At 38.1% G+C, this 27,772-nt stretch overlaps 1 protein-coding gene across 4 annotated transcripts in view; it reads right to left on the bottom strand.

Moving 5' to 3' along the window:
- Positions 1-1,792: 1,792 nt before the first annotated feature.
- Positions 1,793-27,772, bottom strand: part of MLIP (muscular LMNA interacting protein) — an 85,300-nt gene continuing 59,320 nt past the window's right edge. Inside the window, exons 9-15 of one of the 4 annotated variants that reach the window (XM_083348051.1) lie at positions 25,507-25,551; positions 21,488-21,532; positions 18,926-18,985; positions 18,264-18,389; positions 7,174-7,227; positions 6,404-6,548; positions 1,793-3,866 (exon numbers count right to left, since the gene is read on the bottom strand). In XM_083348051.1, the coding sequence (XP_083204177.1) occupies positions 6,405-6,548; positions 7,174-7,227; positions 18,264-18,389; positions 18,926-18,985; positions 21,488-21,532; positions 25,507-25,551 (474 nt within the window). In that variant the 3' untranslated portion in view covers positions 1,793-3,866; position 6,404. Of the gene's footprint in view, positions 3,867-5,620; positions 6,549-7,173; positions 7,228-18,263; positions 18,390-18,925; positions 18,986-21,487; positions 21,533-25,069; positions 25,308-25,506; positions 25,552-27,772 lie in introns of those variants that run through there. The other 3 variants (XM_083348052.1, XM_083348053.1, XM_083348054.1) reach the window with 3 other exon arrangements.

Below are 27,772 nucleotides of genomic sequence, written 5' to 3'. Positions count from 1 at the left end.
CCTTTCTGTTGCATCTTTGAAAAATTACAAAAGATGCCCTTGGCTTTATTTTAGTGAATTTTTGTTTTTCTTTTCTCTTAGTCTCTTATGGGGCCCCAACAATTTTTGTGGGACTCTAGAATTCCAGGGAATGGGCTTTGAAAAAGCCATGACCAGGTCTTTCTTTTCTTTGTGATACCCTGGCAACCTCAGTTTTTCCCCAACCTTAGAAGTTAGCCTAGTCACACCCTCAAGGTATGTTTAACATAGTTTAAGCCAGTTTTTCCAATATTTTAAAATACCCACCAGCAAAAAGAACACAGAGGACAGTCCTTATGCCGTCAGCTTTTTTTGTTCTTGCATCAATGGCTAGATTTCACCAAGGATCACTAATGCATGCATGTGTCAGGACCCACCCCAAACCACGTCTTAGGAAGACAAAACTCTTGGAGCCAAATCTTAGTCCAAAAGAAATCTTTACTATGACATGCTTGGTTGTAGGAATACAAGACAGGACTTAATATTGTTCTACAAACTAAACCCTTATAAAGAGTTCCCGGTTCAACCCCCCCTTAACCCCATTTGGTCAGTCCCCCATCATTTACCTCGTATCATCCCTCTCGTGGGAAAAAGGAACTTAGGACCTTTTATGTTTATTGCTCTCTTCCGTGACACAAGCCAAATGCTCCTACCCTACCCCCCCTTTTGTTTCCCCAGTTCAAAAGGCTTCTCTTTTCCTTTGAAATGCCTAATACAGGCTCAATACACATTCGTTCCCTCCTCCTTGGGAGATGGCAGGATCCATGGAATAATGTTTTAAACATACATTTATGAAAATGATATAAATGGATTCTGACAGCATGTATGTGTGTGTGTGTGTTTATAATTTTATTTAAAAACAAAGATAAAATGAATACAAACTCAAAGAGCAGAACAGAACAGAATAACAGAGTTGGGAGGAACATTGGAGTCTTCTACAGTAGTCCTTACCCCCTGCTCAAACTAATATGGAATAAGAAAGAAAGAAAAGAAATAATGATTAAAAAACCTAAAACAACAGAAAATACCTTTTCAAGTCAGGTAAACCCAAGCCTCTTGTTTCATTTGCATCTTTTAATATCTTACATTTAACTCAAAATGCAGTTAGTTTCATGCCCTGTATTAAATTTGTACAAAAAGGCAATTTCTCCCAATCCTCCCATTCTGGAAACTCAGTCTTTAAACTGAAGACCAGGAACAGCTTCGTCTTTAGTTCTAATGCAGTCTTTTTCTAAATATTATAGTAAACCTCCATTTTAAGTATCCATTGTTGAAATCATGATTCAAGTAGTATTCTTATATAGCTGTTCACATTATACAAATATGACTAATGTGGCACATCTGTTTCCACATTAATGTGGAATGTGGCACATCTGTTTCCCTATGAGGTGGTTTTCGGGGTTCCGGATCTGAGGGAAAGCCTCTGTTTATGCTCTTTTTGGGCATTCTGTCCAATGTGGGGATTGGAAGGAGAGGCAATGTATGTATCTACTAGAGAACGGATTATTCAGCACTTGATTCTTCCTCATGTATTTAGGAGAATGCCTGAATGAGGCTTTGGAAGAGGTCCTAAATTACCATGCCCAGGAAACACAGGAATGAGTTTTTGGATTCTTTCAGGAAAAACGATACAATAGAAGAGAGAAGAAAATGGTGGACATTTCTGAACTCTTTTAGAAAACACTGGGCACACAACCTCAGGCTGATTTACAGCAACGATAACTCCTGGATACCAAAGTTCAAATAGGAGAATTGCTGGCCAATCCTTCTAGCCAGTAATCAATAGGCATAACAACACACAAGAAATGCTTTGTACAATATATAGTTTGATTTTATTTCTTTTGAAAACATTATGTGATTTTTTTCCCCCAAACAAGTGATTTTCTCCACTACAGACATTAAAAGCTCAGCCAACAGTTTGAGAGATGCAATAAATATTTTCCTCAGTCAATCCACATCTTTTTTGGGCTGCCATATTTTTGAGCCTACTTGCCATCTGCTATCACTAGTTTATTTTTAGTATACACAGAAAAGCAATGTTAAGTTGAAACTTCTGCTTAATTAAGCATGGGTTATGTGCCAATGTTGTGCCAGACTAATTCTCTGCATATCCTACATTATGTTTAAAAAAGAAAAATAGATACACATTCATGTGAACCTAAAGAATGAATATGTACAGAAAGCAAATCTCTGATTACTTATTTGCAGTTCAAATATTATGTACAAACATTTTTTGTAAATACTCTATATAACATTTTTGTGATCAGAAAAAAAATCATTGCACTAAACTAACATTTGAAGGTAGATCTAACTGCCTAATACATTTCAAAGTAGTTTGAACAGTCTTTACTCAGAAGTGTTATGCCTCAGAACAGAGCAGATGCTTGCTGTGGTGATATTATTCTTTCCTGCCTCATTTCTTCAGATGAAAATCCCACTCTATGCGAGATGGCTTAGTTTGTGATCCTTTGCCATCCATCTGAAATTTCCATTTCAAAAGGCACAGCAACCAAATTCATTACACAGAAACATACCAAGCTCCAGATGATCACCTGAATGGTGTGATGATAAAATACTACAATCTACAGGTAGTCCTCAACTTGCAACAATTCATTTAGTGACCGTTCAAAGTTACAACGGCATTTTAAAAAGCGACTTATGAGTATGGCCATTTTTCACACTGATGACCGTTGCAGCATCCCAATGGTCATGTGAGTTACATTCGGACGTTTGACAACTGACTCACATTTATGAGGGTTGCAGTGTCCCAGAGCGATGTGATCCCCTTTTACAATCTTCTGATGGGGACCAATTTCACTTAACAGCCATGTTACTAATTTAAGAACTATAGTGATTCACTTAACAAATGTGGCAAGAAAAGTTGTAAAATAGGGCAAAACTCACTTAACACATTTCTGACTTAGCAACATAAATTTTGGGCTCAGTTGTTGTCATAAGTTGAGGACTAACTGTATAAGCAACTTTATAGCTTCATCCTAACCCATTTCTACAGTGTATATAGACAATATTGGCTACCAGTACTTTTCAGAGCATAATCCAATCAGTACTTCTGATTGCCTTAAAATCTGGTTTTGATTTATGTACCTATAAAAAGGAATATTTCCTTTGTTATTTTCCTGCCAGCTCTCTAAAATTTAAGGGAGAGAATAATCTCTGTATCCTTCCAGGGCTGGAGTCAGGATGACCAAAATAGTTTTTCCCTCATTTAAAAAAAAAAGATCCTAGGAACATACCTTGATGTAAGCTAGAGTTCCCTGTATCATAAGATGGTTGGCAAATAAATTTGATAAATAAATAAAAAATAAGTCCCATTTGGCCACTCCTGCCTCTCTATTATCCAGATTAGTTTTGGTTGCTGGTTTTATTTTTAATATCCGATCCCAATGTCTTTTTCCTATTGTGTTTACCTTTCATTCTTGTTTACTTTGCTACTATAACTAATGATTATTTTTTTGCTTGGATTCTACTATGGAAGAGAGATATATTTCTTCTCTAAAATAAGTTAGCATAGACTGTAACGAATGTGTAAACCAGCCATGCATTCTTAGCTGGATTATCCTGCACGTTCAGATGTTTGTTTGTAATATAATCAGGCTGTTTCAGCCATAGAGATCTCCTTTTTAAACTCATTTTTAATTCAGACTTTTTTTAATCAGTTACAGTTGATTTGTCAGGCCTATTGCAAAAAGATTCCAGTTTTCTGTGTACATTCTCAATATTATTACACATTTTTAACCAATCATGCCATTCTTTAATTCCCTCAGTACCAGGATTTTTCATACACTGCAATCCAGAATCCTGTTTGCCTTTCTCCCCTTCACCGTTTCCTACAGTGAAGTAAATATAAGATGCTTCTTTTAGGTTAAACAGTCGTGGTCCACAAACCATTTTGAATTCAAACCAATGTGAAATTGAAAAAAAGCTGGTTTTATTCAAAATGGACTCTTTTGATCAACTGGAGGCCAGCAACCATTTCTGGATAGTAGGAATAAATGAGGTCACCTTGCAGTTACCCTTATGGGGCGCAAAGCCACTTCCCAGCACATTTTTTTGTTCCTGCTTCCCTTTGAAGTGCTGCTTTCCTGTTTCCTCTTTAAGAACAGCCTTTTTGCTTTTGTCCTTACTGTTGGTTTTTTTAAAGATACGGTATTATTTTTCTCTCTCCCAGTTGTGTACTTTGCCTTTGGCCTTTTTTTTTTTTAAAAAAAGAATAAATAAATAAATAAATTGACCTATTGGCCATATTTCTCCAGTGGCTGGAATGTGAGGGGAATGGGGTATTAAGAAAAGAACAGTGTGAAAGTTGGCACCTCAGAGGAGAAAAACTAGTATTTTTTTAAAAAAAAAAATACTAGGTTTCAGACCAGCCATGTTCTCTGAGCCAGATGAGATCTTCAGCTACTATCCTATTGAAGCTCTGTTCTTCATTTATCTCTGGAAGACCTTAGGGATCAACATGGCTGCAAGAAAGCTATTCTTATTTTAAACCTGGTTCTTGTACCTACATAATAAATGCAGTGTAAGTACTTTTTGATGGCTTGACTTTGCAGATGTACACTCAAATTACGTTTGTATATGTATGTGTATTTGTGTGTGTGCACGCATATTTCCAATAAAACCTTCCCTCAGGAAGGAAAGGAATGGCGGCCCTCAACTTATGACCACAACTGAGCTCAAAATTTCTGTTGCTAAGCAAGTTGTTAAGTGAGTTTTGCCCCATTTTATGACCTTTCTTGCCACAGATGTTTAGTGAATCACTGTACTTGTTAAATTAGTCAATATGGCTTCCCCATTGACTTTGCTCGTCAGAAGGTCGCAAAATGTGAACATATGACCCTGGGACATGGCAACCATCATAAATATGAGCCAATTGCCAAGCATCTGAAGAAATTTGATCACATGACCATGGGGATTCTATATCAGTCGTATAACTGTGAAAACTAATCATAAAACACTTTTTCCAGTGCCATTGTAACTTTGAACACTCACTAAACAAACTGTTGTAAGTCAAGGACTTCCTATATTGTCTTCCTAAACCAGGAACTGGGAACCATCCAATGGGAGGACATTGTAGCCAAGTCAGCATGAACAAAGGACAGGAACAGCTGTAGAGTGCAATGTGGAGTTGCCCTCTAAATATTTCCAAAATGAGCGACACGGTCTGCTGTGAACGTAGAATCCCTCTTTTGAATACAGAATTGAGTGCTTTGTATTTGTAATGGTTTATTTTTTTTAAAAAAAATGCACAGAGGAAAACACCCTCTTTAAGTCTTAAAACAGGCATCTTGTGGAATTGGGTTTTATATCTAATAACTGTGACAATTTGGTATTAAGAAGTGATAACATGCATGCATAAAATATTTTGTAAGCTGCAGGGTAATATATTAAAGAGTTTGAATGTAACTGCAGTAAAAGTAGCAACTTAACTAAAATAGAAAATAAAGGTAGTCCTCAACTTACAACCATTTGTTTAGTGACCATTCAAAGTTTCAACAGTACTGAAGAAGGTAACATCATCAGTGCTAGTAAGGAGTGGGGGAGAGGAAACCCCACTCCTTACTAGCACTGATGATGTTACCTAGTTTGGGTGATAAAACGTCTGCAGGAAAACAACCACGCTCAGAGAGCCCCAAGGAACCCTCAAATAAAAGGTGTTTAGGGTGTAAGGCAAAAACAGCTAAAAAGAGGATAAAATAAGACTGGAATTGGCCAAGTGACACAAAAATAATTTGCTCATCCAGCAACTGATTCTAACTTGTATCTTGCAAATTAGCCAAACTGCAATTAAAGCAAACCACTGCTAAGCATGATGCGTGCAACAGGTTTACGATGGGATGGTCTTTTAGTGAAGGCTGAACTTAGTGTTTATAATCCAGTTGTGAACTGTTATAGAGTTAAGGTTCACCAGTGTGATGGCTAGGAGTCCTTATGTCTTCCCGAACATCTCTTTTTGCCCCCTGCACATTACCTATTTTACTGGGCTTACAGCATTTAAAACATGAAATAAGTATAACATTCAAGAAATATTTAACATTACCTTAGTATTTTTTTAAAAAATCTAAAATGTTAAAAAGCAAAATGACAGTCTCCAGCACCCTCTTTACATTTCAGCAAGCCTCCAAAAGATCCCAAGCATTATTAGAAATTAAAAATAATACCATTATTAACATTTATTGGATTGAGCCACATTGTCCTGCATGCGGTGTTACCAAATTGCCAGCTGGATGAATATAGGATGCTCACAAATATGGAGATTCTTTCACCAGAGCAGCTGGTATTTAAGGCCTCTGTGTGTGTGTGTGTGTGTGTGTGTGTGTGTGTGTGTGTGTGTGAGTGTGTGTGTGTTAGATCTTTATGGCTATACCTTAGCTGAGTTTTGCAAAATTATTTCTTGAGTTTCTGCTGAGTGGACAGTGACCTCTTTGGTGTGGACTTTCAGTGTCTACAAAATTTCCTTCACTTAGGTCTTCTTGGTAGGAAGGTTTGTCTTTTTTTCTGACAGAGGAAAGCTGAAAAGAAATCATATGTCAAATGAGTACTGAGTGAGCACTACCAAATGACTTGTTGATCATGGTTTTGATGAGTGGCCAAGAAAAATACCTTATCTGCTTGCATCACGTACACAGAATATGTTTGCTTTTGTTGGAATTATAGTACGGATTTGAAAACAAATTACTAAGAATACCATGGACTGAAAGAAGAATCTATTAGTCAGTCCTTGGTACATAAAGTCTAAATCAGGGGTGTCCAACCTTGGCAACTTTAAGACTTGTGGACTTCAACTCCCAGAATTCCCCAGCCAGCCATTCTGGGAGTTGAAATCAACAAGTCTTAAAGCTGCCAAGGTTAGTCACCTCTCATCTAAATGGTCCCTTGAGATTTTCGTCAACAAACAAAAACAAATGTACTTTGTGTGTATGATCCAAGCAGATGACAATTTTTTTTTTTGCAAAATGACAGATTAACAAAAATTAGTTGTGGTAAATAAATTTATTGGCTTATTAAATAAGGAGGGCCTTCGCCAGGCAGAGCCTGCTTCCTTTAGCTATCACACCAATAAAAGTACACTAATATTAGTACAAACTAATATTCTTTCATAACAATGCAGGCTTTCAGAATTGGAAAGTGATTTACCTCGTTAGAACTGAGTGCTTCATTTTCAAGAATTGGCACAATTGGATGAGTGGTCTGCAAAGAATGGAAATGTCAAGAACATTAAAAGGCAACTGAAGTAGCCAAGATGACATAATAATGGCATAACATTAAAATAAAAGCACCTGGCAAATTGAAAACTAAAGGCCAGTACAATCTGCTCCTAATATCCTCATTATGAATGGCTATTTGAGGACTTATTGATGATGTTATCAGGAAAATGCCAGATGGTGTATTTATGTAGATGGCAAGCTAGACTTCTTGGAACTGTGTCTTGGAACTTTAAAAGATAATTTATGCTACTAAATATTGCTATACTTTGCTAGCTAGGAAAAATAAAGTCTAGTGGTGATGGTGATGATAATAATAGAAAGAGAGAGAGAATAAAATAATCCTGCTTTCTTTTAATTGAAATCCCTTTTGTTGTAAATCTGTTTGTTTACTTATTTATTATTATATTTGTTTATTAGATTAAAAATCCATTTACCCAGAAAGGTTGTTTGATCAAGTCTATTGCTGTACTGAATCACTTTGCTCCAAAATGAGAGGAGAAAGATTCTAAAACTAATAATACAAAAGAAATTAACCAAAGTATTTATTAAGCTTACAGTATATTCCACCCATCTCTCCAAAGGCGACTGTAAGCGGCTTACAGACATTCAATTAAAATGCACTATAGAACATTAAAACAATGAAATATTTGCATTATGCTTTTCTCTGTTTCTGAACTGATAATGTCTTCTATTGGGTACATATGTGCTTGTTCCCGTCAGTGATTGACAGGATGCTTAAAAGCTCCTGTGACTGAGAGAATTTGTATCTACTAGTTATGACTGAACAAAATGCAGAAACATGATCAATTAATTCTCTATAAATCAAGCATGGTCCAAATGATGACGGCTGCACAAAAATGTATCAAAATGGCAGACACTATTTTAGGCATAGAGCAAGCTTCAGGTTTCCAAAAATTGCAAAAGAGTTTTCCAATATAAAGACATTCTTTATTGGAGAATGTGAGAAGTTTTACTCAGAGAAGAAACATTTGGAGCAACTACGTGACAGGAAAAGTGATAATAGAGTCCAACTGTTGACTGGTGGAAAGTGCTGGAACATTTTCTATGAGAAAAGCCAATTAAAAAGCTGATGAAGACCAAATTGAGACTCTTCTCCTGTCTGGACATGCAGATGCCATACAGTGCACAATTATTTCCTGTCAACGTTCTGCATAAAGCAGAAGCATTGAATGTAAGGATTGGAGATCTTCTGCTCCAACCCCCTGCCAATGCCAGTATCCATTTCTGCAAATGGATACTAGAAAATAAATGTGCAGACATAGCCGACTTCAAATGTCCACAAAGAATATTAAAGAGCATAGTAAAAAGTTACTGAAGTAGTCATGTCAGGAAATCAGCTGGCACTATCCCTGGGGTGTAATGGTATTATAGATCAAATGCAAATGTACTGATGTACTGGTAAAAGTCATAACAAAATCTACTAATGAAGAGCTGAATTCTCTAGCAACATGCTGCCGGGCCTAATGGACTATGCATTAACACAGGAGGAAAATGGGTAGATTTCTCTCCCTTTTTTCCCTAGTCAAAATTTCACAATGACACCACACCACCAATATTCTATCTTTCTGCCAAACATCTACCGTGGAATCCACAATGTGACACAGCTGACAAATAGTTTAGTCAAAGAAAGTAAACATATGTTTCGGCAATTTGTACAGCTCAGGACGTATTTCTGGTTATAAGGCCTAAGGCTACAAAACATTGCACAAGCCAGTAACTTCTGTCCTCTCAATTTGACAAATTCAGTGCCGATGAATGAACCTTTATTGTCAAAGTACAACCATGTATACATTGAGATTGGCTGAGCCTCCCTTCGTGCTCCCCCCACTACAACTCACAGTGACAACAAACCCTCCACCTTGTTACACCATGTGAGCTAATTGCATAACACACCGGCCTCGCAAATCAGTCATGCATACATAAAGGATGTTCTAACATTCCTTTAATAATGCTCTAGCATTCCTTTAATCCTCTTGAAAACAGGCCAAGATGACAGCATGTAGGTTAAATGTACCAAATGAAATATTTTACACACACTGTATAAATGCACACATATCTACATATCTACAACTTATTCAGTTTTAGAGTAAGCAACATTATGCAACTTGCACAAAGGGAATAAAGGCATAATTTCTTTGGTAAGCAAAGGACTTTTTTTAAAAAAAATGTGAAAATAGAAATGCAATGAACCTTGCAGAGCATCATTGCTTCCCTCATTTCTATATACCAGTTGATGTTTTCCTATTTATGCTTTAAACTTGTTACCTTTCTATTTTTCAGGATATCATTAACTCTATTCAGCCATAACTATCACAATCCTTCCACCTCTCCTACCAGTTTATTTATTTTATTTAATCCCATTTATATCCCGCCCTTCTCCGAAGACTCAGGGCGGCTTACAATTTAAAGCACAAATCAATGTGCTTAGCAATAGCCTTCATTTGTTCCAGAAATCAATCTTTATTCATTCTCTGGCCTAGAAACTGGAGACTGTGAGTTTTAGTCCTGCCTTAGTCATGAAAGCTGGCTGGGTGACTCTGGGCCAGTTGCTTTCTCTCAGCCCACATCACCTCAAAGGATTGTTGTGAGGGAAAAGAGGAGGAAAAAGGAACCTTAAGTATGTTTGCTGCCTTGAGTTGCTTGTAAGTAATAAGGTGGAATTTTTTTAAAAAATAAATAATAAATAAATACTTCTTTAACACTCAGTTTTGTATTTTGTCCTTATTCATTCATTTATTCTTGGGTCCCTCTTCCTGTTTTGCCATGCATACTTTTTACAGTCAAGCACTGCTACTCATTCTTCTGTTATGCTTCTATCAGACCCTTACTTCTATGTCATAGCATGGTCAAAACCACAAAGTTATACACAGCCATTTTTGTTTCTTTCAACAAACATTCATTTCTCACTGCAGTTCGCAGATAGTAGCACCCCACTACATTTCTACCAGCAACTGCATTACTTAAAATTTCCTCATCCATTTCCCCACATTTAGTAAGCATTCTTTTCTGTCTCCCTGTTTTTGGGTCAGGTATGTATAATTTCAAGTTCTGAATTTAATTTTCTCTCGCAACTACCAATTTTGCTTATAAAAGCAATGGGGAAACATGTGATTGGGAGAACTGAGATTTGCATTATGTTAGAATCTTAAAGATAATTTAGGCTGCATTTCAGTCAGGGACTGACTTATTCCTGACCAGGCCTTTCTGTTAAATAGAACATAGAATAAGGTACCTTGAAGGTCTTCTAGTCTCTAGCAGGAGGGCCTATTCCATTCTGGATAAATGGCTGTCCTGTCCCTTCTTGAAAACCTCCAGTGATGGAGCACCTACAACTTCTGGAGGTAAGGCTGCTGCACGGATTAATTGTTCAGGAAATTTCCCCTTAATTCTAGGCTGGATATCTCCTTGATAAGTTTCCATCCATTATTCTTTGTTTTGCCCTCAGGTGCTTTGAAGAATAGGTTGACCCCCCCTCCCCCTTCTTTGTGGCAGCTCTTCATATATTAGAAGACTGATATCATGTCACCCTACATCTACAAATCTACAATACTTTGGAAAACCAAGCACACATACAAGAAGATAATTTAATCTTACCTTTGTCTGAGTTTTTATTTTGCTTCATGTTCACATTTTATCATTTATTATTGCATCTATCCCTGATGGTACTTCACTTGCATAACAGATTAATTGGGGTATTAAACCGGAGACAATATTTGCTTCTGGATTTTTTAATTGGACAAGAGATCATCTCTTATCTTTTGCAATAATAATCCAGCCTTTGAGAAAAAAATAGCACCAGAGTCATCTTAAATCCAAAGCAGAGTAGGATCACTTGACAATGTAATCATGGCTAATAGGAAAAAAAACATAGCAACAAAAATCGGGGAAATTTTAATCTTTCTGACTTTCCTGTCTTCTTAGTTTAAGGTTTCTCTTCTTCAAGATCTTGGACTCCTAGTGGACAATCACTTAAATATGAGCCAGCAGTGTGCTGCAGCTGCCAAAAAAGCCAACACAGTGCTAGGCTGCATTAACAGAGGGATAGAATTGGGGCTTCCGGTTTGCCAATGCTGCCATTATGGACACTTGGAGGATGGCTCTCGTCTTCCACATCCAGTTTTGCATTGCTGGGGGTCCTAAAAGGGCCGAAGAGTCACCTTGCAGGGGCAACCAGCAAGAAGGGGCTTTTGCAGAAGCGTGGGGGAGCTGCAACTCTTCCGCTAGTTCCTGCATTCCCTTCGAAACAGCGGACGAAAGACCAGCCATAGCAATATGGCCAGTCACTAGGCTGCAGACAGCCGAAGTCACACTTACTATCAAGCAACATTACAGCAGCATGGAAGAGACTGGGTAAGATCAACCTCTCTTATACTCCAATCTTCTTCTTTCCACCTAGATAAGCTGCTAAGTACCTTCCCCCTGTGGAGAGGGAAGGGGGATTTCAACCATCCCTTCAGAAACAGTGGCAAATGAACCTCCAGGGGTGATTTAAAAAGAAATGTTGAAAAAATGAATTGGACCTCAACTAGAACTTTATTCCTTAAAAAAAAACTTGTGGACTAAAAGCTTTTAACTATTTATTCCTCACTTCCTATCATTTGAAAATTTGGCTCTGTTCTTCTGAAACAGAAGAAACAATTGAAAAGAGATTAACAGGCAGTTCCCTAAAAGAACAGAAAAGAATCTTCTAAGCACTGGGGGACACCCTGTGGCTAAACCTGAAATTGAAATCTGACACCCTAAAAAAAAAGAGAGAGACTTGGTTGAAATTTTAGAAAACAAGATAAGACTAACCTTGAACACCAGATGTGAGGGTCCACCATAGAAGAAATACAAAAACAAATTTATGCTATGATGAAAATAACCTGCCAAACTTATCAGTTCCTTTCCACAGCCGGTGATGAAATAAGAGCTTTTTGGGGGGGGACTAGAAAGCGTCTTGGATAAGCAAACTCAAATTGTGACTATAACTAATCATTTATTGGGACAGAACATAACAGAAGAAATTGAACAATCAAATACTCTGACAGAAGATTTAACTACTCATCAATCACAGACAAGAAAAAAATCAGAGGAAAACCTGACAAAATGGATGGAGGGAAAAATTTCTTACATAAAGCAGAAGGAATTTGATGATCAAAATGAGAAACAGATGGAAGAAAAAATAGACAGTCTTGGACAATTACACCAAAATGAGAAAATAATGAGAAGATTTGGTATCTCTATCAGACCCCTCAACACTTCAAAAATGGAGATTGGAGGGTCACTTCAATACGATACTACAACACAAGAACTCTTTCATGACCCTGAAGCAAAGAAACAGAAAATGGCAAAGGAAAAAAGCCAGAATAAGATTGAAGAAGAATGGACATACTGTATTTAAGAGCCCTGAAATGAAAAATATCTAAATAGACAGGATTGTACTTGGATTATGAGAGACTGTTTTGATGTGCAGATAAAAATATTGGCTAATTAAAAAGCTTAGATGTGTGAATATCAACAGTTAAATTGAAATATCGAACTGTTTAAATGAAATTGACTAAGATGTATTTATGTTAAGAGAGATATAACATAACTAATATACTTGGATGTAGTGATAAGAATAAAATTATAAGTCTAAGCACAAGAGAGCAGATATAAAGGAGAAGAGAAAGGGTGTATTAAATTTTGAAATGGGAGAAATTTTGGTTATTAAATTTACAGTATGTGGAAATTATAATGAAAACAAGAATATTATATTGTATTATTAACCTGTTGATATGGAAATGAGATAGATAGGATGTGTATCTAAATTATTAGGCATTGAAGAGAACTGTGAGAAAGGGAAGTGAGGTCACCTAGAAATATGAAAATGAGAAACTTCAAATGTTTAACTTTAATATTAATGCAAATTAAAGCTGGGAAAATTTATAAGGTGATTGATGCCTTAAAGATGAAATGTTAAAATAAATAAAATATATAAAAGTATTGACAAGTGTAAGGAAACCATTAAATAAGAGATAAAATAAGAAGTATGTTAATTTAGATAAGAGATAATATGTATTAAAGGAAAAAACAAAGGAAATATTGGCCACAACAAACTGGAGATTTGTAATAACATGTACCTGTATGAAATGGAACTATTGTAACCCAGACACTACGTTGCTTTTCAAAGATATACTGTAAGTGTAATATTGGAAAATCAATAAAAAATTTAAAACAAAACAAACAACAACAACAACAAAGGGATAGAATCAAGATCACGTGAAGTCTTAATACCACTTTACAATGCCTTGGTAATGCCAGACTTCGAATACTGCATCCAGTTTTGGTCACCACGATGTAAAAAAGATGTTGAGACTCTAGAAAGAGTACAGAGAAAAGCAACAAAGATGATCAGTGGACTGGAGGCTAAAACATAAGGAACGGTTGCTAGAATTGGGAATGTCTAGTCTAATGAATAGAAGGACGAGGGGTGACATGATAGCAATGTTCCAATATCTCAGGGGCTGCCACAAAGAAGAGGGAGTCAAGCTCTTCTCCAAAGCACCTGAAGGCAGGACAAGAAGCAACAGATGGCAACTAACCAAAGAGAGAAGCAACCTAGAACTAAGAAGAAATTTTCTGACAGTTAGAACAATTAACCAGTTGAACAACCTGCCTCCAGAAACTGTAAATGCTCCAACACTGGATGTTTTTAAGAAGAGACTGGACAGCCATTTGTCTGAAATAGTATAGGGTTTCCTGCCTGAGCAGGGGGTTGGACTAGATGACCTCCAAGATCCCTTCTATTATTATTATTATTATTATTATTATTATTATTATTATTATTATTATTATTATTATTATTATTATTGTTGTTGTTGTTGTTGTTGTTGTTGTTGTTGTTGTTGTTGTTGTTGTTGTTAAAATAATTAGCTTATTGCATAAGCTGCAGGTGCACATAAAGGAGCAGTTAGAAACTAATAGATACCGGTATTTGTACTGTTTTAATAATGTTTTCTTTTCTTTTTATTTTCTTAAACAACAAATAGTGGAGTTTGGGTCATTTAGCTCAGAGATTTACATTCTTACATATTGTTAAAAAATTAATTGTAAAATAGAATTTATTTTTTATGGTTAATTTCTAATCAAATAGACACTCAACTCTAGCCATATGGTAATTCTTTTGTCCAGTTAAAATACTGTATTTCTGTGCCAATCTTTATTTTATTTCTTTTCTCATTTTGCCTGTTTGTAAGCTGCTTTTTTTAAAAAAAATCATCAATTTAAAAAAATTAAACAAAGTCTAATTTGCTTTGCACATTTAAGACAAACTGTTCTGTCCTGGTTTAATTGAATTTGAATGGGAAGCAGGGGAGCATTTCAACTCTACACATTAATGTTATTATTTTACAATAATTTAACACAACTTTATTTAAAAATAATAATATAATGCTGTATTTACACAAAAGGAAGGGTTAAAAATGATGGAAAGACGATAAAGAGCAATTTTTAACTACCTATTACTGAAATGTCATGCTGGGGTCAGATAATCTCCTGCAGGTGAATACATGAATCAGCCTTCAGACTGGAAATGTTCAAAGCTTGATATACTTTTGCCAAAGATGGCTTGCTCAAGGCCACCTGCCTCTTAACTTATAAAAACTGATCCAAGCCAGTTCTATGGAAAATCTGCTTTAAATTTAATTTGAAATAAAACTGATTTTAAAAACTGTAATTTTACATGGCTAGTTTATAGTAACAGGATTCCTCGAAGAATCTTCAAACATTAATCATTAGAATTAAGATATGAACGCAACGAAAAATGCTTGTCTGAGTTAGATAGACCATAAAGATCATTTTGCTCAGCAAATCTCGCTCCCTAGTGTACAAAGTACAGAGTGCATTTTTGGCTGGTTAACTCAGGCATTTCAACAAGGAAAGAGGGGAAAAAAGGAAGTTACTCGAGTGAATAATTAAGATCAAACATGGCTATTTCAATGAGGCTGAAAAGAAGCAATCCTTCCCAAAAATGCTGCAAGCTGATCCAAGGTAACAGTGAAATTGTAAAAATAATGTGTGACAAAAGCTCAGTAGATTTCCATATAAATTGTAAAAGTCAGGATATTTTAGGCTCCTAAGACTAGAGAAGATGGGCCCAACAGAAAGTAAGAAAAACTTGTATTGCATTAATTGATCAGATACAAGTGTGTTACAATTTTTTGGCCCATGTGCTCAAAAAATGTGGTTTTGGCACTGAAATTAGCTTCATTACTATAATGGACTGACACATTCTCTACAATTGCCAGTAGAAATACCATTTCCATAGCAAAAATTTCCTATTCTGTTACGTTTAACAATGTTTCCCCAAAAGATAAAATAATTGCTTGCTTGCTTGCCTGCCTGCCTGCCTCCCTCCCTTCCCTCCTCCCTGGAATATGGGAAAGTAAAATTCCTAATATGGTTATTGTACATATTGTGTGGTGTCACAAATGCTATAATGGTAGAGAAGAACTTCACAAAAAAATAATAATGCTACTACCAGTGGTGGGATTTAGCCAGTTTGTACCACTTCGGCAAAACCGGTAGCTAATTTTTTGTTGCCCAGGCCCTGAATGCACTTCTGGAAGCGGCATCCACACAGAGAACCGGTTGTTCACATATTTGAATCCCACCACTGGCTACTATGGATTTTTATGAAGTTCAATGATGCATTCCTAGTAGGATCTTCAGGCACCTATAACTTGTGAACTATTTAAGTCAGTATACAAATACAAATCTGAGTATAATTTTGTCTTAAGGCTGTCTCAGAAAAAAGACACCCTCAAGACAAAATTACAGTCAGATTTGTATTTGTTTACTGACTCTGTCCTGTGACTCTTTCTCTCTTATTTACTTGGAAGATTTGCCCTTTCAGCTGACTTCTTATGAAACTTCTCAGTCATCCAGGTAGAGTTGTCTGGAAGTTGAGTCACGGCCACCGGACGTCTTTTCTTTTTTTGGTTCGAAACGTTTCGCTCCTTATCCAAGGAGCTTCTTCAGGATAAGCAGTGAAATATTTTAACCCAAAAAGAAAAGAAATCTAGTTGCCATGACTCCATTTCTTTTCATTGTGGTTTACTACTGATAATCCTAAATGCCAGTTTACAATGAAGCCATCTTGTTGCACACATAGAGGCTGGAATGAACAGCGCAGAGGCAGAGAAGCCGAAATGTGCCATTTTGTGTTTTTAGGAGAGCTGTCAATCAACCCCCAGTACTGCTTGTGAGAGGGGAACAAGCTTCTAAAGCTGCTAAATCTCTACAGTGGTTGAAACCTAGGGGCAGAGAAGTTCTCCTTTGAGAAGAAGGGGCTCGACAAATCTCTGACAGGCAAAGGTTTAATCTCTTGGCATCCTTTTCACTCATCCTGAGAGCAGCACAAATCAGAGTTTTTAAACACACTGATTCAGTCGGACTAAGCTGGCCTTGTGAGATTAAGCCTATCTCAAACAGCAATTCTGAATAGTGAGTGCAGTATCTACTTATTTCATCAGCTTTCCAGGACACTTTATGGCATATGATAGAGAAGTGAATGAAAGCTTAAATCATCATCATCATCATTATTTAAAGTCCCATTGCATTTTATGTAATTTTGACTAGAGCAAGCTATAAAAGTATTTGTGTATGACCATGGAATATTGTTGTGGTTAGAGTTATCTTTTTAAGCCCTGCACTAGCATCCAAAGGCATTTTAATTTACCAGGTGTGGATTGATACCTTTTGAAAAGAACATTTGGTACAGTCCTCTATGTAACAACACTGCTGGATTTCTTTTTTAAGTTTACTTATTGCACTTATATCTAACCCTAACCCTAACCCTATGTGAATATCTTTGCATATTATTCAGATAATAACCCTGTGAAAGTATTGGTATTCTGAGAAGTAATTATCACAGAATCTGGAGGCAGAGCCTGCCGATCTTTCAGAAAGCCAGTCCATAGTCAGAGGACCTCTGGACTGGTCAGAGAAAGAAGGTAACTGTAATGTTTTGGGATTTACTTGAACTGTTTTCACGTGTCTTTTGAATGCTGCTTAAGGTTGCTCAATTGGTGTGTCTGTGTAACGGTCACTGACTTGCCAGACAAGCTGTCTCCAAGAAGATCATTGGAGGATTTGGGGCGGGAATGGGTTCCTTTAAACCTATTGGCCGCCGCCTTGTGGCCAACCGTATAAGTAGCTGCGCAGAAGACTCTGTTTCAGTTCTGTTCCTGTTTGCCTCAATAAAGCAACATTCCTGTTTGCAACCTCTCGCCTTGCTTACTGCCTCCAAAGAACTCACTACACAACAGAAACCATTTGTTTTCTACTCACATAGACCCAGGGCTTTTTTTCTCATAGAACGCTCAGAACGGAGTTCCGGCACCTTTTTTGGATGAAAGCTTGTAGGGTAGGCAAGGTGGGTTGTATGACATGTGTGAGTTCCAGCACCTTTTTCTTTTACAAAAAAAGCACTGCATAGACCTCATCCCTACTAGAAGATGCTGGGGAGTAGGAAATGGGCAGCCACAGAGCAGAAAGAGGACTATCTTGTGCCATGTGTTTTCAATTTCTTTTCTTTTAAAGAAATCTTGCTCACAGGTTATTCAGAGAGTCAGCTGCTGAAGTAGGAATGGGGACAGTCATACGCTAGTCCTCCCTAAGGCTCAGAAGCTGCCTGGATGACCTTGGGACAAACACTCCCTCAAAACCCAAACCAGGACAGGGCTCTAAAACAAGCCAGCTGATAAACAAAACCCTTCATTACATTGTGCGCTGATAGTGTTGCTATGAGAACTAGGCAGGTGCAGTGCAAAACAAGTGAACTCTGCAAAGAATCCAGGAAGAACAACATGAACATGAAGATAAAATAACACCTATGCAATTACGTGATTTGCACCTCTATTAAATGCCCACCAAGAGAAGCCGTAGCCTAGACCAACTCCTCCGTGAAGGCCCATGTAGAAAGAAAACCCTGATGAGGAATGCAGAATTAGGAAAGGAAGGAGGAAACTCTACCTGTTCAGTCTGAAGATCACTTCTTTCTTCCAAATACTTTCTGAAGGGGTTTGGCTGGACAGGCTCTTCTTCTTTTATCATTATTTTTGCTTTTATAGTAGTTGGTCGGATTACCCCAGGCTTTGTCTAGTAGTGAAGAAAGAACATGGTACAGAAATATTAAATAAGTCTTACACCAGAATGGCAAATGTATAATGTTTGAACCGATGACAAAGCAATAGATGAATTTTTCTAATGCATAGTATAGACAAAAGGTTGTATAAAATATATATCTGTGCCAACTTTAACAGAGATAATATATAGTACAGAGAGTTTGGTCTACCAGGCAAGAAGTTCTAATCCAGATTTTGGACAGCATGTGCCCAAAATTGAAAATACTAGCCAGAACTGCTTCTGCCTTTCGCATTTTTTTTATCAGTGGTTCAGGTCATGGCAATCCCCAGACCGGCATGTTCCTTGTTCCTATGTGGTAAATCAGATGGATCATCCTTCTATGCTGGTACTTAAAACAAAGCACCTTAGCCCTGAGAAGCTTCACTATAGCATAATGGTTAACTGACTGGGTTTTGGCCAGGGAGAGCCAGGTTCAAGTCCACCCTCAACCGTGAAATCCTACTGCATGACTTTACTTTTAGCTCATTGCTATTCCTAGCCAGACCTACCTCACAGGGTTGTTGGAGGTATGCCTCCTTCAGCTCCTGGAGGAAAGGCGGGATATACATCTAATGAATAAATAAAGTAAAATGAAATACGTAGTAGCTATAACTGTGCTTCCATGCATCATGCAGGGGGCGACCACTGATAGCCTGGGCATCCAAAAGAGGCTAGGTCAGAACTATTAACTGATGGGAAAGATAAGCGAATACAGAATATTTCCTGAAACATGAGATCTTCTATCTAACTAGATAGATACAATACAATAAAAGTATGAAAAATGAAATGAAACATGAAAAAAGTAAAGGTAGGAAACAAAAGAAGTGAAAAAAGAAAGACAACAACAGAATCTTGACTTCTGTCCTTCTGTCTATCAAGTATTTGCCATCTTGCTCTTTCCCTCTCCCTCTTTAACTCTTTCTAATCCCCAAATTCAAAAAAAATAAATCAGTTCTGCCGTTTCCTCTTTTAGCAAAGAATCCATACGAGGCTTCCATTCTTTTAAAAGGTTTCTTCTTCTTTTGTGACTGTTTATATCCACAGAAGTGCCTGGAACCTGCCCCTGCCCCCAAGAGTCCTCTTATCTATACCTCAAAATATCATCCAGCCCTGCAACAGAGGAGAGTAAAAATAGACAGCATGATGAAGTGGAGGACAAAGGGATTTTGTTTCCAAAAGCCATAATTTAGTTTTTAAGGAGATTAAACTCTACCATGAAAATGAAGCCTCATCACACCTAGGGGAGTTTTGTTTCGCTTGTAATATACAAATGTTAGGGCTTCTGCTACAGTTTTTCTTTCTTTCTTACCATAGCTATCGTAACCAATCATGGCTGGGAGGCAGGGGTGGTCAAGAGTGAGAAAAAGCGAACGAAGGCAAGTGTACATGTCCCAGGATAATGTTGCAGGATCCAATCTGGGTCGATCATGGTGACCAGACATTTAGTCTTCCAAGCTTTTGGGTGCATGCTGGAGCCCATCATCAGATATTCTGGAGAGAGAGAAGTTCTCTGATGATGGGCTCTACACGAGCCCAAAAGCTCGGAAAAATAAGCCTTTGGTCACAGTGACTGATTCAGACTGGATCTTGCGGTATTAAAAATATCTAATGTGGCCTTAGTGCCATAGGTTGCCCACCCCAAGATAGCATGTGGTGATGCCCCAAGTTCACTGCACTGCCATACTTAGGACTAGTCTGCTAAAGATTGTTAGTGAAGAAGTATCACAAGTCATCCCTTTCTTTTCCATCAAAAGCAGTTATTCAAGATATACATTATTGAAGGAAAAGTTTTCATCATGGTTCAATCCAAGCCGGGAATAAACAACATGGCGACTGCTTTAGAAAGAAGGTTGCAGTTTATTGAAGAGGAGAGCCAGACAGAAAGATGGCTCTGGAAGAAAAGAGAGAGCACATGTAGGGAGTGGGGTTTTATACCCTCTGGGGTTATTATTATTATTATTATTATTATTATTATTATTATTATTATTATTATTATTATTATTAAATTAATTAAATTTATATGCGGTTGTTTCCTGTTCCTGTTTGAGGCTTTGTATTTCCTGTGTCATATATTTTGACCTGAGTCTCTGTGTGCCCTTTGGCATCTGTGGGTTAATCCTATTATGTCCTGTCTTAGAGTTTGGGTGGGGTAAGTAGATTTTAGGTGTCTTTGTCTTCCTAAGGTTCTAGCTGGGGGCCTCCAACCTTCCTGGATTATTTACAACTGCATTTCTACAGAGCTGGTTTCTGCTTGGGGGAGGGAGACTTGGGGCTATTAAGAAAAACTGGGCATGCTTTTCTGCCTCTTTAATATTTCCTTCTCTGGGGGGGGGGCTAACTTCCCACAACATGTATGTGTATATATGAGTTTTGGGGTGTGAGTGAGAGAACTGGAATTGGGTTTCAGCACAAAAATGTCTGAAGAGCGCAGATCTCTATTGGAGCCAAACTAGTAGAGTTCTTAGCACACATTAAAAACTGAGAGCTTCACATAACTGAGGATAATACAGAATAACAGAGGTGGAAGGGACCTTGGAGGTCTTCTAGTTCAACCCCTCTGCTCAAGTAGAAGATCTATACCAGGGGTCTTCAAACTTGGCCCTTTTATGACTTGTGGACTTCAACTCCCAGCATTCCTCAGCCAGCGTGCCTGGCTGAGGAATTCTGGGAGTTGAAGTCCACAAGTCATAAAAGGGCTAACTTTGAAGACCCCTGATCTATACCATTCTGGACAAGTGGCTGTCCAGTCTCTTCTTAATTAGGGATGACCCTACGCATATAGCCAGACATATACAGTAGTTTCTAGCAGAGCTAAATTATTTCAGTTCCTCTTGACTTGGAGCATTCTTTCTTAAGGCAGTTATGATATTAAGGGAAATAAGTCCCCAGAACTTTTTCAAAATCATAATTCTTCCTGCTTGCTTTGATGCTACATCTTTGTTGTTGTGTCAGCCACAGTTTTGTATTTATGTGGAAATTTTATTCAGATCACATGGAGTCTGAGAATGTGATTTACGATCAGTCGATCTAATTAATATTCTGAAGAGGATAGGAGGGATCCAGAAACGTACCTTTTGTGTCTCAGTCACTGCAGGAGCCGTTAAATAGAGGTTGGCCTGGAACAAAATATTTACAATATTAGCTCAATGAAAAGAATCTTCCATTTATATCAGGGAGAATTACTTATATTACATAAGAAGAGAAGATTCATTAGTATACATTTCTGTGCCCATCTTTGTATTTTCATTTTGTTTTGACTTGGTTTGAGCATTTTTTTTTTGTCTTGAGAAAAACACTGCAAACAGGATGACTTTCAAGCAGAAAATGAACTGAGGGGCCAGATGTTCTTTCTTTCCTATTTTAATATAAACAAACAAAAATCATCACCATATTGTAGAACCACTTCAGATGTAACCAGCAAAGAGGAAAAGATGCTAAAAAGAAAAAGTATGCCTACTGCAACTGTCTTTAGATTGTAGACATACCAGAGATGAGACCTATTTAATAGAAACATCCATATTTATAATCAGAAATTTATAATTCTGTCTACAGCCCAGATTATTGTCTTTTTTGTCACAGCTGTTCTTTGTTGTTAAAGCTTTGAAGGTCACAAACACAGATTAGATTTTCCCAGATGTTGCCAAGTCTTATATTAAATTCACAGCTGTCATAGTCTTCATCTGCTACTAGATGTCAGCAACTATTTGTTTTTCAATTTCCAAAATGAAAAATTATCTTTAGAATGAGAGTCTTAACCATTCAAACAATTTTAGATCTATCCAGATTTAATTTGTAAGTTTCATGTTTTATATTTATTTCACTTCCATATATTTTGATCCTCTATAAAAAGATTAATTTGCCACTTCCGTTAGTATAAGGATGGGGCAGAAATCCCCCTCCTTCCCTTTTGGAGGTATTTTGCTTCTTGGGAATCTTTTCCAGGAAGTTAAATATAAAAGAGAAAAGAGAAGATCGAATTCCTCACCCAGTTTCAAGAACGCTGTTCACAGCTGTGCTGGTTAGTGCTTTTGGACTTGCTAGTAGCTTGGGCTGGTCAATGCAATACAGCCAGCCTTTCTCCTGTCGGGTTAGAAGGCTTTCCCCAAGTTGAACGGAATGGCCGCTGCCATTCCAGAATCTCTGGAGCACCCTTCTTTCTTCGTCGCCTCTCTGGGGCGACTTAGACTCATTTAGGGTCCCTTAGCAAGGCAAAATTAGCCATGGGGGTGCGGAGAATCCGCAAGCCAGCGACGGTCACTACCAGGCAAAAGTGGAAGTCCCCCATATTTATAATCAAATAACCTACAATTGTGTATGTCTTGCACAATGATAGTGACAATATTTCAGCAGAGTGACAGAATAATCTCTTCTATACCGATAACCGATTATAGAGGACCAGCATAACATAAGCAGACAAAAATTTGTTATTTCTCTGTTCTCTCTTTTATTGACTAAGCAATACAAAAAAATCAGCTGCTCATTGTTTCTCTTTGGAGCTGTCCATCAGAAAAATCAATTATAAATGACTATGAGGTTCATTTTACAAAAGAAGTCCCTCTATTTTGAGAGTGCCCATTGCTTGAAGAGTGGTGCAAATCACATTTGGTGTAAAGATATGAATAAGAAGTCTTGTTATAAAATTAATAGCCTGAATATGCTGGATTTTCTCATGTTACCTAATCATGGAACATTATCCTATCTTGAAATATAGATAGTCTTCACTTAACAGTGGTAATTGGGACTGGCAACTCCACTTCTAAGTGACCTGGTCATAAAATGTGACATCACATGACCACACCAACTCACAATGACAGTTGTGGCAGTTCCAGTTGTCATTAAGTGAATCCTGCATGGTTATTAAGCACAATGTTGCAAGATCATCATTTGCATTCTTCCCTGACTATGCTTGTCAGAAGTCAGCAGCAAAGTTTGCAATTGTGATACACAATCACAAGTTTGTGATTGTGATACACTGCGACCATTGCAACTGCATGCCATGATTGCCCAAATTGCAATTATGTAACCACAGGGATGCTGCAATGGTCACGGTTATGAGGGCCAGTCATAAATCTCCTTGTTAAGTGCTGTTATAATTTTGAACAATCACAAAAGAGTGGTCATTCAATAGGAAAACCTACAGGAGAAATGGTTTTCTGTTTTAATTCACCTCACCATAAGCACTCAAGTGCTTAGCTAGATGACAAAGGAGTCAATAGCTCTTTATCTTGTTCCAATAAAACTATCTTTCTAGATTAATTACAGTATATTTCTTGGAAATAAGCATAGGGACACAGATGAATATTAATCATATTGTGCAGAAGTATGAACTAAAGATGGATTTGAGAATGTTTATCATCGTTATGTCATCCTGGAAAAAGTTAGTAAGAGTTGATATTGATTTGATGACATTTAATCCATACTATAGTTGTTATGGGACGCGGTGGCTCAGTGGGTTAGGACGCTGAGCTTGTCGATCGGAAGGTCGGCAGTTTGGCGGGTCAAATCCCGAGTGCCGCGTAACAGAGTGAGCGCCTGTTACTCGTCCCAGCTTCTGCCAACCTAGCAGTTCGAAAGCACGTAAAAATGCAAGTAGAAAAATAGGGACCACTGCGGTGGGAAGGTAACAGCGTTCCGTGCGCCTTTGGCGTCTAGTCATGCCGGCCACATGACCACGGAGTCGTCCTCGGACAAGCGCTGGCTCTTCGGCTTTGAAACGGAGATGAGCACCGGCCTCTAGAGTCGGAAACGACTAGCACGCATGTGCGGGGGAACCTTTACCTTTTACCTTTTTTATAGTTGTTATGACGTTCTACATTCTTTTCTCTTCACTTTCTTGTTACTCACATTGTCTCCTGATGACTACAGGAGATGGCATTATCACAAATGGCTTCTTCCTAGAGTTTCTCTTAGCTCCTACCTATCAATCACTTACTAAGTAAACTTTCTATACAAAGCTTTAATATAAAATGAGCATTACTGGGTCTGTGATGCAAAACTTCAGACAACGCTTCTGTCAAACCTTCAAACACTCTGACTGCAGCCATCTTTCTTAGTTTTTCAGTTGCCACAGCAACAGGAGGGGGAGGAAAAGATGCATTCTTCTAGTTTAGTCATAACAATAACTTTCTTGTGGGAACCAAGATCAAGCAACCTAAGTATTTGGAAGGCGGGAGCTACCGTTAGAGAGCCCGCCAAAGGTGTTAATTGGGGATTGTGATTTATGACACACTTAGAGGTGGGGAGTTCAACTTTTACTTTGTAACCTTGTGTGTGGGGGACTTTCAGTTTTGGTTTCATCTTTGTTCGTACTAATATTATGTAGCCATTAAAATTGTTCTTTGAGGAAAGCAAATGCCTCAGAGTTCTTATTTCTACTGGTCTCATCTATTGGAACCATGACAACTTCTAGGAAAACAGCAAATTGAGTTTTCTGTATGTCTTTGCTGGTATTTTTGCAGCTCTGGTTCTAGGTTTTTGTGGTAGCCCTAATGAAACCCTTTACTAACATCTAATACAAAGTACATCAAAGAGAAATTAAAAACGTTTATTTATTTATATTGATTTTTTCCACCTTGTTTTTCAGCTTTGTTATTGATACAAGGGGAAAATGCAGTTACTATCCTTTTATTTATCTTTATTAAAATTAAGTGGAAGAAAATCCAACTTTCTTCGAACATGTCTCCTCCACAGAAATTTATGATGCCAGCTGCTGGGATAGAGATGAATAAAATCCAAATGCTTTCCAAAATGTGCATGTTCTTCATTCCTCATAGATGGGTTTCTGTCATCCAATCTGACAGATGCAAAAAATTATTGCAATCCTAACTCACAATGTCAATTTGAATGCAGCATCCTTGCTTCTAACCAAATCACAAGATGCTTTGATCAGTGCTTGATTCAGAATGAAAAGAGAAAGAGAAAGCAATGCTATTCTCAGCTCTGAAAGCTCTCGGCCTAAACCACACAGTTTTTGGAGACTAATTATTCAATTATTGGAGGCAGAATTCTCTATACTTGCTCAAAAGTCCTCGCAAAGGTGGCGTCCTGCTATTAAAAACAGATGTGAAGACCATATTATGAAGATACTTACATATTTGGTTTCCCGACCAGCTGGCCTCTGTGGAGCAGTAGACATCTGCAAGGAATCCAACCACACCACGTTAGAACAGTTTGGCACTGTGCAGAAAACTTTTTTTTGCTGAATTGTTACATTTGGGCACTGCTGGAATATGTTTTCCATTCCCACCCAACAGCAAAGATAGTAAGTAAAAGACAGTAAAAAAGACGTCGAGACTCTAGAAAGAGTACAGAGAAGAGCAACAAAGATGATTAGGAGATTGGAGGCTAAAACATATAAGGAACGGTTGCTGGAATTGGGTATGTGTAGTTTAACAAAGAGAAGGGTGAGGGGTGACATGATAGCAGTGTTCCAATATCTCAGGGGTTGCCATAAAGAAGAGGGAGTCAAGCTATTCTCCAAAGCACCCGAAGGCAGGACAAGAAGCAATGGATGGAAACTAGTCAAGGAGAGAAGCAACCTAGAACTAAGGAGAAATTTCCTGACAGTGGAACAACCTGCCTCCAGAAGCAGTGAATGCTCCAACACTGTAAGTTTTTAAGAAGAGATTGAATAGCCATTTGTCTGAAATGATATAGGGTTTCCTGCCTGAGCAGGGGGTTGGATTAGATGACCTCCAAGGTACTTTCCAACGTTGTTGTTGTTGTTATCATTATCTTTGTCATTATCAAGGAAGCTGTGCATTGAATCAGAGACATGGAAGAATACACTGTGCTTAAACAAGCCTATCCCTTAACTCACCATTTAACCCCTTTTTTCTTATCCTCATCTGGCTGTTGTGTTGTTTCTAAAGTTTTATGAGTTGTACTAAGAATGCAAGGGATCCAAAACATCAACATATCTGGAGGAGGTGAGAATAGTAACTTGACAAAGACAACTAGCTACAAATGGCTACACCAAAACTTGTTATAGAAAAACCTCTGAATAACTGAAAGAAAATAAACCGCTTTTGTAACTGAGTTACAAAAAAAAAAGGCATGCAAGGCTACCTTGCCTCTTAAATCAACAATTGATAAGTACCACATCTTATCTGACTGTGATTCTGACAAGGTCTCATCCTCTGATAAGGATTTAACTGTAGTAGACAAAGCTGGAGAAGCAGTCAGAATGGAATCTGAGGTTGATGAACTAGCTTCCAACCTAATAGAGCTGAACACAGAAATGTCCTTAATTGCAAAATGATCACCTGCTTATGGCCCACACAGTCTATATGTTGATCAGCTGTCAGAGGCTGAAAAAAAGCTACAGTAGAAGAAATAAAAAGGCTAGTAGAGGCTTTGTAAAGGAAGGTGGTGAGAATGCCAATACAAGGAGTCCTTGAGTTACAACAGTTCATCTAGCAACCGTTCAAAGTTACAATGGCACTGAAAAAATGACTTATAACCATTTTTCACACTTAACAACCATGTTACTAACTTGACAATTGCAGGCGATAAAATGGGGCAAAATTCACTTAACAAATGTCTCATTTAACAGCAGAAATTTTGGGCTCAATTATAGTATAGGGCAGGGCTTTTCAACCTTTTCACCCATTGTACCACTTTTAGGATATGGCAAAATCCGAGTCGCCTAGCAAGGCGTCAAAAACTTGATGACCAAAAAAAAAGAGGAAAAAAAGTGATGAAGTACAGGTAGTCCTCGACTTACAACAGTTCACTTAGTGACTGTTTGAAGTTACAATGGCACTGAAAAAGTGCCCCCCAAGCCACAGCTGAGCAAGACACCTGCCTGCCCGCCTGGCGGTGCTCTTCCTCCTGTTTGAGGTTTTCATTGTTGTGAGCATTTCTGTTGAGGATTGGCAGCGGGGGTGGGGTGGGAAGGTGTTTGGTTTTTATTTCTCCCCCCCCCCGCCTCTGCTGGGTGGTTGCAGCAAGTTTTGGTCACTTCACATGACCCTGGGACACTGTAACCGTCATAAATATGAATCAGTTGCCAAGCATCTGAATGTAAATCACAAGACCCTGGAGATGCTGCAACATTCCAGCTGATCGGTGCTTCTTCTGGGCTCAGAAGCACCAGGATCAGCGCTGAGCTCCAGCTGGAGCCTGGCGCTGATCCTGGTGCTTCCACTGAGCCCTGACAGCCCTGAAGAAGCGCTGATCCTGGTGCTTTTGCTGAGCCCTGACAGCCCTGCAGCTCCAGCTGTCTCTCGCTCAGGCTTGTGCAGTGCTACCACTGGTTCAGCTCATTCCCCTCACCCGCTACCACTTTTCTAGGATGGTCGTGTACCACTTGCCAGGTGCCAATGTACCACAGGTGGTACCTGTACCACTGGTTT

The sequence above is a fragment of the Vipera ursinii genome (assembly GCF_947247035.1).
Source record: "Vipera ursinii genome assembly, chromosome: 1".
Lineage (NCBI taxonomy): Eukaryota > Metazoa > Chordata > Lepidosauria > Squamata > Viperidae > Vipera > Vipera ursinii.
This window is presented reverse-complemented; position numbering and strand designations above follow the sequence as displayed.